General features: G+C 31.1%; 3 protein-coding genes across 3 annotated transcripts; 1 reads left to right on the plus strand and 2 right to left on the minus strand.

Moving 5' to 3' along the window:
* Nucleotides 1-1,883: 1,883 nt before the first annotated feature.
* On the minus strand, nucleotides 1,884-3,595 carry LOC103308155. The gene is made up of 5 exons (XM_008181086.1): nucleotides 3,577-3,595; nucleotides 3,356-3,523; nucleotides 2,954-3,250; nucleotides 2,211-2,800; nucleotides 1,884-1,940 (listed from the first exon to the last, which is right to left on the minus strand). The coding sequence occupies exons 1-5, from the start codon at nucleotides 3,593-3,595 to the stop codon at nucleotides 1,884-1,886; spliced, it is 1,131 nt and encodes a 376-aa protein (XP_008179308.1).
* A 1,634-nt stretch (nucleotides 3,596-5,229) lies between these two features.
* On the plus strand, nucleotides 5,230-6,497 carry LOC100575272 (protein ANTAGONIST OF LIKE HETEROCHROMATIN PROTEIN 1-like). The gene is given in 4 exon segments (XM_029485134.1): nucleotides 5,230-5,279; nucleotides 5,379-5,519; nucleotides 5,631-5,897; nucleotides 5,948-6,497. Coding segments are annotated over 4 exon segments (1,008 nt in total).
* A 736-nt stretch (nucleotides 6,498-7,233) lies between these two features.
* LOC103308159 lies at nucleotides 7,234-9,507 on the minus strand. Its single transcript, XM_008181102.1, has 4 exons — nucleotides 9,438-9,507; nucleotides 8,987-9,019; nucleotides 8,315-8,795; nucleotides 7,234-7,243 (listed from the first exon to the last, which is right to left on the minus strand). Exons 1-4 carry the CDS (start codon nucleotides 9,505-9,507, stop codon nucleotides 7,234-7,236), a joined length of 594 nt encoding a protein of 197 aa, XP_008179324.1.
* Between the last annotated feature and the right edge of the window lie 2,352 nt (nucleotides 9,508-11,859).

The following is an 11,859-nucleotide window of genomic DNA, read 5'->3' on the forward strand; positions in this document are numbered from 1 at the left end:
ATCAATTTATCAATTATCAAATTAAAGAACACAATATTATAATATTATTTATGATTATCAGTGAATAGCTGTGGTGCATGCACAATTAATGATTGGCAAACTGAAGGCCATCTGGCCATAGTATTAATTAGGCCTAGGCCAATTGTGGACAACAAAATTACAGGGTGTGCGAGTGCACACCCTGCCCCTCCCCCAAATGGCGCCCCTGATCTATAGTGGACAACGACTAATGGCAATAGGAAAATGGGAATTTGGACAATTACCTGGGAGCTGGTTTATTTATACACATATAAGTGTTTGCTAATTTGATATTTATTTTGTTACAGTGCAATATATTTACAATAATCTTTGTGGGTTGGTATGACTTTTGTCTACTCAACTATTACAGTTTCATATATGCTAGTTAACACCCCCTGGAAGAACGAGTCGGCCCGGGTGCGTTCCGGTTGGACGCTTGCGCGCTTACAGTGCTCACGCTCACGCTCGTGTTTATGAACCGTTCCACTATCAAACAGACGCATATAATCGCCTTGCTCACGGTCCAGGTGGAACGCGTGTGAACCTGCTGTGAGAGGAGCGTCTAAACACAGGAATGCACCTTATGCACATTGCGCATGTGCGTAATTTATTCTCCACTATCATGTAATCATGTTGGGCTGTTATCAATATATTATCTTATCACTATAATATGATAATATAATCATGGGAATCAAATTATTCAACATTTAAACATGCTTTACATTTTTCTTGTGCTTCGACCACACTCGTAATTTCTTTTGATATTTGTATACTACCATAAATTGTATACTATTAAAAATGATTAACGGCATATCTTCACAAAATAATTCATTATACATACCAGATACATTTGAAAAGTTAATAATTTTCTAAACTGGTTGAGTCGACTTCGTCTTGCAAACATATTTTATTGTAGAAATATTATTGTAAGTATTACGTGTTATATAAATAATAAAATATAATATAATAATAACAATTAAAATTAAAATTAAATGTTTGTATAATAATAATTCACAGTTTGATATTTAATTTTAGTTCTTTAAACATGTTAAATCGTTAAATGTATTAAGTATAATAATAATTAAAAACAATAATCAAAAAACATCCTAAAATAGGAATGAATGTTCAGTTTCGTCAAAACTTAAAATATTATTTATGATAATAAATAATAATCTATAATAGTCAATAATTTTTCATCAAAAACATCTTAAATAATTTTACTTTTTAACATAGGAATGTTCAGTTTCGTTACAACTTAAAATATAATTTTTTTTTTGTAGTAGTATATTATTGAGATTTTCATTTTCAACTCTAGTTGGTTTTGATAAATCATTGAGTTTTTCCGGTTTTTTTTTTTTTGTAGAGAAGAATGTGTCTTGTGTTTTAAGTTTTTTATTAGGTGGTTCATTTATTGTCTTATTAAAATCTATAAGTGTCTCGTCATTATTTGATGTTGCATCAATGAATGCTTCAATAGAATTTAATTTTTTTAATGCTTCTTGAAGATGTTCATTATTTTTAATATTGTTTATCTTATTAGCTAGGCTAATAGCCTTTTCTTTAAATTGTTCTTGCATTTTAATTGTTTTTTTATTCTCCAATGTCTTAATATGAACTTGTATTTCATTGTCGTTTCGATTGTTTACAGTTGCATCAAAATTGGAACTTTCTGTATCTACTGTTGACAAAGTAGTTATATCTTAAGCATTTTCTGTTGACATTGTCTTCAAAGCAACAAAATGTATGTGCTTACATATCATAGACTTGATTTGGTAATCAGGACAAGAACATTGAAATGTGTGAATACACAACTTACAAATAGAACATATCATTGGACAACATACATCATCATTATTTTTTTTAATTTAATAAAACTGGCTCGGTGTATATTCACTTTCAACACTCCAGTTATTAATACTATCCTGATTAATTGTAAGGTCAAGTAATGTACTTTTATTGTGTCTTTTTTTTATCTCTTGTATCCTTGTTGTTGTTTTTCCCTTAGTTAATTTAATTATTCTTTCAACTTTTTTATCGCGGGTATATCTTCTAATAGTTGTTATACTTTTATCTAACCGCCCAACTTTGCATCCGTTTAAATAGTGATATTTTATTGTTTTGTGCATAGATTCTAGATGCATATTACAATTTACACCTAGACCTTTCCGATGACAATACGCCCACAAACTAACTCTATTTCCATACATGCGATCAAAATATATACCAAAGTCTTTAGTGTCTGGATCATTCATTAGCTCCTGGTTAAATTCTTTTAAAGCATTATTGAATTCATTTTCATCACACATTGACTGAAGAACTTTTAGTGATTTATATATAGTCCCTTGTTTTTCCTTGCGTGTCGGTCCAGTTATTTTGCAAATGTTTTGTCTCCAAGCTCTATCTACATGCCATGAACATAATAAACGATGGGGAACTGAGCCCATTGTATTTTCCCAAGCCGAATAAAACGTCTCAACTATATCAGTCATAAAAGTATCTGGATTAATTATACCTACTTTATCTTTTATAGTTGAAAACATAACTGTGTAGATTTTTGTGTCCTTTAAATTTGTGAACATGAAACAACATGGAAATCCAGAACCAAAATCATCAACCACTAATAATGTAACCAATTCAAAATCATAAGCATTAAGACCATGTGTACCATCAATACATACTATTTTTCCATTTCCAAATTGTTTTAACATATGCATCTGACTTGGGTCCATTAATATAATACAGAAGTCTTTTAAGTCCAATATGTTGTTTACATCTACTTCACCTATTATAATAAGTTAAAAAACTACTTTAATATTGTTTTCTTAAGTAGGGTTAATATATATAATTTTTATAATTAAAAATATATAAATACATAAATTATATAGTATGTATTAAAAATTTAAATAGTTAAATAAATTATTGTTTTATTATTCACCTTGTTTTTTGTAATATATTACTGGATTATTTTCCCCTTCTTGTTTCATCTGTTCTACCCAAATATCAACACTTGTGGCATCATTTTTGTGTAATTGACCATCCTGCATGGTGATATTGTACTTTTGTTTGATATTGTGCAAATCGGCTCGTGTAATTAGATCTTCTCTTTTTAAATTACTCCCTATATTGCCTCTAAAATCATCCAATATTCTTTCCATCGTCACCCCTTGTGATAATTTAGCCGCTATTTCATGCTTTTTTGTAATTGGTAAACTGATATGTTGAAGTTCACTTTCTTGGTGGCCATAGTGATATTTATAAAATATTACATCACAACTACTTTTATTTAAATGTTCAAATAATATTATGTGACTTGTACAGTTGATATTAATTTTTTTACTTCCTTGTGATTTTATTGATCTTTTAAAACTATCAATTTCTTTATGAACTCCTGTTCGACCACACTCATAATAACTTCTATGACCATCTTTTGACTTTTTTTTCCCCGTTTGAAGAACATACTCACATTTGTTGTTTGATTCATATTCTTTTAACCAGTTGTTAAATTCTAGATTTTAATGAATTGCATATTATTAAAAACTATTAATAACATATTTTTACTCAATAAATCACTATACATACCAGATACATTTAAAAAGTTAATAATTTCTTTTTCAATACACGTTCCATGATGATCATTTATTAATAATAATACTTATTTATTAATAATACTTTTTTAGAAAATGTTAGATTAGGACAAGAAATGCATTTAGACAATTTTCGTTTTACTTCGTTTGTTACATCATGTTTATTTTTCAAATGTCTTGTTAGAGTAAACTTGGTAGAAAATTGACTTTTGCAAATATCACAGTTAAATTCCATTTTTTATTGTATTTAAAATAATTAAAAGCAAATATTATGTTTCAACAAAAAAAAAACACAATATGAAAATGTACATCACACTGTATATCTGTCATTATCAGCAATAACTATAAATGCTGAGATGGCTTTTAATAATGTTTATTTATATCTACATTTTACCCAATTACCTATTTTAACAGTTCATAAACCAGACTTTATCAAAATTTATTACCAAAAGGCTATTTATTAAATGTCTTATTGAGTATTAACAATACAATTCACAGATATCTTAAACACAAAAATTCAATATTATCTATATACCAATATAAATGACATGATCTTAATAGTAAATACTTAATAAAGTAAACTAAATAAAGTATAGGTAACCATAATTCAAATTGTTGAGCTGTTGGATTTCATATTAAGAGGACAACACACAGGAATTTGTTGATATTTTTATAAAATCCATTGAGAAAGAAACTTGGCAGTGAGCATAACAATTAAATGACAAACTGTAAATAATAATAACACTTTAATTATTATTATTATATTATATTATTTATTCAACACGTAATACTTACAATTGCCAATTGATGTTTTTTAGAATCTTAGCAGTGAGCATAACAATTAAATGACAAACTGTAAATTATTATAGCACTTTAATTATTATAATTATATTATATTTTATTATTTATATAACACGTAATACTTACAATAGTATTTCTACAATAAAATATGTTTGCAAGACGAAGTCGACTCAACCAGTTTAGAAAATTATTAACTTTTCAAATGTATCTGGTATGTACCTATAATGAATTATTTTGTGAAGATATGCCGTTAATCATTTTTAATAGTATACAATTTATGGTAGTATACAAATATCAAAAGAAATTACGAGTGTGGTCGAAGCACAAGAAAAATGTAAAGCATGTTTAAATTTTGAATAATTTGATTCCCATGATTATATTATCATATTATAGTGATAAGATAATATATTGATAACAGCCCAACATGATTACATGATAGTGGAGAATAAATTACGCGCATGCGCAATGTGCATAAGGTGCATTCCTGTGTTTAGACGCTCCTGCTGTGAGCGCTTAGCACTTGTTAGTGATATCAAAAATGAAATTGATAACAAGATAAATAATTTTTTTTTTGTTCTTGTGAATGATTGTTTGATCATTCAGTTTTACTAATTAATTTCAAATTTGCCAACATTTTTTTACTTATTCTATTAGTGTTTTTATAATGGATAATTTTAATGAGCGTGATTTAGTTATCAACAATGCTGTGATATTGTATTTTCCTCTTCGTCTGATGACAGTGAAGATGACGGCAATGAATATGAATATGTTGTACATTGTTTAAAAAGTATAGAAACTAAAACTGCAATACCTAGGCTGCAAAATTATGTTGACCGTACCACAATTCAATGATGGCCAATTCAAAGCTCATTTCAGGTTAGAAGGTTTTAATAATAAAATACATTCGCCAAAGAGTTGACTACTTTTAGCAGGTAAGAGTAGATATAAATAAATTTAACAAACACTATTTTATAGGATGCTTCCAACCACATTCGAATTTGTATTGACTCTAGTTGCTCCAAAGTTAAATAGAACAAAGCCAGGTTACAAATCTGTTTCACCAAATAAACAATTTTTAATTGCAATTTGGAAAATGGCTGCTCCGGACTCTTACAGGTATTTCTGGTATACATACTTAATATTATTGTTACATGCAAAGCTACTGTTGTGTGTATTATATTATTATAATTAGCTATATCTATTTTATTATATCTAAAAATTATTTAGATCAATTTGTGAAAAATTTGATGTGGGGTGGGCAACTGCATTAAGATGTATCAGAAGAGTCATAGTTGCCTTGGAAATTTTGGCACCAGCTTTCATAACTTGGCCAAACGAGGAAAAATCTGAGGAAATTAAAAATGGATATTTTTCTACCAGCACTTTTCCAAATGTGCTTGGTGCAATTGATGGGACACATATTAACATTCCTGCACCTCATGACCATCAAGAAGCTTAATATGTTAATAGAAAAGGATACCATTCAATTCAATTACAAGTATGTTTAAATTTTCATTTTACATTTTAAGTATTATTCGGTATTAATTCACTGATTTTTCACAGGCCGTGTTTGATAATAAATGTTGTTTTATTCATTGCTATGCTAGAAATGTTGGTTCAGTACACGACCAACGGGTTTTCAGGTTATCTGAACTGAAAAATTACCTTGATGACCCAACTAACTTTCCTAGTAACACTCATTTGATTGGTGATGCCGCTTATACATTACATGAACATTTACTAGTACCATACCGTGACAATGGGCACTTAACTCAAAAGCAAAAGAACTTTAACTTTTGTCATTCCTCTGCCAGGATGGCAATTGAACGTTCTTTTGGTTTCCTTAAAGGGCGGTTTCGAAGTCTTCTGACAACCTTAGATATGAAACGTGTCGATCCAATCCCCAAGTATATTATTGCATGCTGTGTTTTACATAATATATGTTTATTTAAAGATGATGAGTTTCCTGATCTACACGAAACACCACCTGTAGATGATAATGTACAAGCTCGTGAAGAGTTGGTTGAAATTAATCGTCAAGGAGCAATTAAGAGGGATAATATTTGTGATCAACTACCTCTTCGACATATTTAGACATATATACATATGCATATATATATATAGGTATTTACAAATGTTAAAGAATTCAAAATATTTCTAGTGTACCCATTATTAACATTGAATTAAAAAAACTGTATATATTATATTGTTTTGATAAAAAAAATATTAATTACCTAAATGAAAAACCGAATATATATTATTTTCAACAACAAAACCTTGTCCTTGCATCATTAATCTGTTAATGAATAAACTATAGTCTATAATAGTACAACTGTTGTTGATTTATTCTAAATTTTTGTAGAATTTTAATTCTTAAATGTTTCAGTGAGATTATTTAGAAGTAATAAAAGTACCTATAGTTATTTTAGCTATAATATAAATTAAGAGACTTGAATTAATAGCTGGTGAAATACGCAATATATATTATAGATATATAATAGGTACATGACTTTGGAGAGTCCAATAATCCCGGAGACTAGTAAATACATCACCTCCAAAGTAGGAAAATAAATATATTATAATATAATATAGGTGTATTTATTATATATTGCAACAAATGTAAATGTGGATGATAGTCAAGGGTTCGAACCCCGTTGGATGAGAATAAAACTCAATAAATTTTTTCTAAAGAACTACAATATTTTTAAAACTGCTTGTTGTTAATTCACCACTCCGATCGACTGCTATTGATATCACATAAAAGTTATTTTGAACACAATAAAATATTTTTAAATTTGTATACTAAATGTTATTTTGACAATAAGTGGAATTAGAATAATCTATAATTGGTTATATAATGGTAAAACAGTTATTTATGTTAAATTAACTCCAAAATAATTAAAAATTACTACCTTTAAAAGAACTTATTTTTACTTATAGGTCTGATGTGGTATCAACACCAAGCTTCTAGTGAATGAAAACCTACACGCAGTCTTAGTTATTTTAACACCAATTCGTGCTAAATTAAATAATTGTTTCTATCTGTGTAGGTACTTACTAATTAATTTATCAATATTATAAAAAGTTTAATCATATGAAGTGTTGTGTTATTAATTTATTGACTTACTTATTAATATTATTGCAGGTAAGAACCACAAGGTACTATATTTTTAAGTCCATTTGCGTCCTTGTCACTTTTTGCCTATATATAATTTTAATCATATTATAATATACAACCTACGATAATGACATTTTAGGCTTCGCAATTTTAATAAAGACACCAACTATGTTCATTTTCCTATTGACTAAGATACTGAAGTTGAAAATCTATCATTATTTCAACAACTTATATTGTACACAGAAAAAAAAATATAAAATTAATAATAAAAAACACAGATCATTGTAAAACGAATAGGTGCTTATTTTGATAAGTATGTAAAATAAGTGTATTTAAGTAATTCAAAAGTATTTGTATACTTTAGCTTAAGTACTATTCGATTGGTGTAACCTGTGGCTACATCTAAGTGACCGACACTTTCTGGAAGTCCAAAGTTTGGAAATTATGTGGTAAAAATAGGATAAATAAGTTAAATCATCAGTTTTTTTTCCCAAGGTATTGCCTTTGGTTATTAACAACAAAATAATAAATAATTTATATAATATCTACAAGTACTTAACAGATAATAATCCTCAGTCACATATCAAATTATATCCAATCTTAGGTTTGGGAACGTGGCAGGTAATATATTTTATTTACAAATAAATAGGGATTTTAATTACTGATTTTTAGTCTCTAAGGGCCAGTTGCACCGTCTACGGTTTAACTTCGATTAAGCTTAATCACCTGATAACAGATATTTAACCGGGCAAATTCGGCCGATTAAACTCCGGTTAACTTTAAACTTTTAAACTTTAACTGCCCTAAGACATTAACAAGCCTAGCTAAAAGATTAATAGCCTCCCGTTTCTGTTCCATTTTCTCTTTATGCCTATTTTCTTTGTTTTCTTCGGATACTTTCCTATTTTCCTCAATCGCTAATAGCACTTTGTCTACCGAAGATGAATAGTTGGATTTTTTTTTCGGAAGTTCACGATGAGGACTTATATCAGAAGCGAGAGAATTGTCCACTTCAGGTTGGTCCCTTTTCCCCGTTGATGAAACAGTTGCTATGGGGATAATGTAGGGTTTCACCCCTAACAAGCCATCCATAATTTCAAAATATGGCCAAGTTCTGGGGCCATTTCCAGACTTACCGTTATGGTCCTTGATTGAATTGTAAGTCCTCTTCAGACCTCCAAATTTTGACTGGCATTGAGGACCAGTTACACTGTATGTATTCTTCACCAACTCATCTGCTATTGATTGCCAAATCTTCTTTTGTGAAATCCACCCTGAAAAAAGTTGTCTGCCGTTTTCCTGTATTCCTCAATCAGTAGTAATATGGCAGCATGAGGCCATTTAAATAAATTTGCATCATCCTGTTGCTGTTGTTCTATCTGCTGCTGTTGCAGTTGTTCTGTATGCTACTGTTGCAGTTGTTCAGTCTGCTGCTTTTGCAGTTGTTCTGTCTGCTGCTGCTTACATTTATTTAACATTTGAGCAGCAAATGCCATATCTGAACAAAAAAATAATCGAAAAATATATACCTAATAATAATTAAATCCAAATTTAGTTTACTCTTAATACATGAATTCATCCGACTTGCCTTATCACTCGTCACATTTATCACGTATTTATCTCCATCCACCCCACCCATTATTGTGACAGCTACCGACATATTTAATTATTTAAATTTTATATAAATTGAACTTAGATTTATATAATATTTTTAATAATATTTAATATTATATTATTTTAAATTTGTATTTATCCAATTAACTGACAAACTGATAACTGATAAGATATCCCAAACGCTTACGCTGCACTACCTATTTCGTATGAGCGTCCGTGAGCGCCGAACGATGACGTAGAGCTCAGATCTTGTGACGTCACGGTTGTAGTCTGAACACTTATAAATGCCAAGTGGAACTCACTGGGAGCGCTCATGAGCGTTGAAGCGTACAAAGCCTCCAACCGGAACGCACCCATAAGCATACCATACATTGCTAGAGACCCATAGCCAAATCGCGAGCTCTGATTGGTTGTATTTAACTGTTGATTTTCAAATTAACAATTCAAATTAAGATTGTTTATATATTTTAAGATTTTGTATAATATTAATATTTAATATTAGCACTACTTAATGTGGTATGTATTTAATACATCCTTGTAAATTATTATGCTAGTAATTGTATCACTAATATATACAACTTACAACTTACAACAATATATATAACTTATTTATTAGTAATTCAAGTTAATGTACTTATGTTTTTAAATATATCTCAACACAGTTATTAACTTATCATAAAAATGAAATAGTACAAGCTACTTGTGAGAATGCTATTCAGTATTTATTGAGCACCAAGATAATTTCTATTAAAAACATTCAGTTAAAATTTTACCCAAGACTCCATAACTAAGATATAATATACTGTAAGTAAACAAAATTGAAAACATATTAAAAATATAACAAATACTTCCATAAAGTAGTTTGAAAGTATCTTTAAATACAAAAATTAGCAAAATATAGGTTTCCCAGTCATTCAAAAATTGAGGTAATTTAAAATATAAAAATATTATGATAAAAAAAAAAAAAATAAAAAACAATTATAAATACAAATAATAATAATAATAATAGTACAAATTTCCTTAATATAATTACAACTATACAAATAATAATTAAGATAATTCAAAAATGAAAGTAAGTTATAACATACATATATAAACATAGTAATTATAATGATCCATGGCTCTTAGCATTTGGCTGATTTGAATTTTTTATTAAGTACTATTTTTTTTTCTTTTTTTTGAAGGATTTTCACATTTTGGAGGTCTTTCTCTTAATAAACGTTTGCTTCCCCTAATTACACCTTTTTTTTTTTTTTTTTTACATAGTATCGACATCTGGGGTGGTACTGACCTCTCGATCATTTCACCCCCAGATGCCATCATTTATTAAACAAAATAATACAACTTTTGGTGGTCGCTCGCAGAGACAATACCCCTGGTTGCGACCTCACAGGTTAATTAACAATAACGAGGGGCTCTATCCCCTCAGTTTTTGCCTTCGGCATACAATTTAAACTTAACTAGGTTGGAGGTTCTGGAGCAGCTTGTCTTCTCCTCTCCTCTGTTTCTTTGCGGCTCATGATGTTGTGGACCAGTTCGTTGACTATGTCCCAATTTCGTTTTGAAGACAACATTGTTGAAACTAGGTTCCCGGGTGTCAGTGTGGTCTCTTAGTGAGTCTCAGCAATATTTCTAAGCGCGTGCCATGCATCGCATATAAACATGGTGTGATGAGCATCGTCTGTTTGGTCGCCGCAGTACCAGCATTCCGCGCTTGCTAGTTTTGCGTATTTATTTAAGTACTTTCCGAAACATCCATGGTTGCTGATTATTTGTGTGAGGTGATAGCTTATCTCCCCGTGTTTCCTTTGGACCCATGGTCTTATGTCTCTGATTAGTGTGTGGGTCCATCTGCCTTTTTTGCTTTCGTCCCATCTCCGCTGCCAGGTGGACATAGGATCTTCTGTCGTCCGTCCGTTTCCTGGTTCCCTTCGGTCGTTGTATCTGTCGCTTCTATCCTTTGCCGTGATGTCAAGCGGGGCGACGCCTGATATCACGGCTATTGCGTCTCCGGAAACAGTGCGGTACGCTGATGCTGTTCTCAGGCATATTCGCCTTTGAACCTTCTTCATTTCATCCCATCCTGATGCGCTCATGTCGTACGCCCACATGGGTGCTCCGTATAGGAGAATTGCGTGCACGACGTTGCTGTACAATATCCTCTTCCTCCACTTCGCAGCGCTGATGTTTGGCAGAATCCTTGACAGGTTTTGCGACACCTTCCTGGCTTTCTCTGAGGTCTCCTTCGCGTGGTGGCTAAACGACCACTTGCTGTCTAGCTGTATTCCGAGGTATTTGATTTGGTTTTTTGTTTCCACCTTGTGGCCACTTATGGTGATGTTCATGTCGTTATGTGTCCTTGTCTTGGTGATGATCATGGCCTCGCACTTGTGTAGTGAGAGTTCCAGACCTGTTTCGGTTAGCCATTGGTGTACCTTTTCAGCGGCCGTGTTTAGCATTTGCTCAAGGGCGATGTTATCTTTGGCCGTTGCGACTAGGGCAACGTCGTCTGCGAAGGCAAGAAATGTGACGTTCGTCGGGAGACGAGTTTTGAGTAGGCTGTCGTACATTATGTTCCAAAGGGTTGGCCCGAGGACTGAGCCCTGTGGAACGCCGCTAGACACGTCAATCTCGGTTACTCCGCTTGCTTCGACTATGATGACGCGATTTTCTAGGTAGCTGCTTATGATCCTCTGTAGGTACGTTGGGACTTCTTTATCTCTC

The sequence above is a fragment of the Acyrthosiphon pisum genome, chromosome X (assembly GCF_005508785.2).
Source record: "Acyrthosiphon pisum isolate AL4f chromosome X, pea_aphid_22Mar2018_4r6ur, whole genome shotgun sequence".
Lineage (NCBI taxonomy): Eukaryota > Metazoa > Arthropoda > Insecta > Hemiptera > Aphididae > Acyrthosiphon > Acyrthosiphon pisum.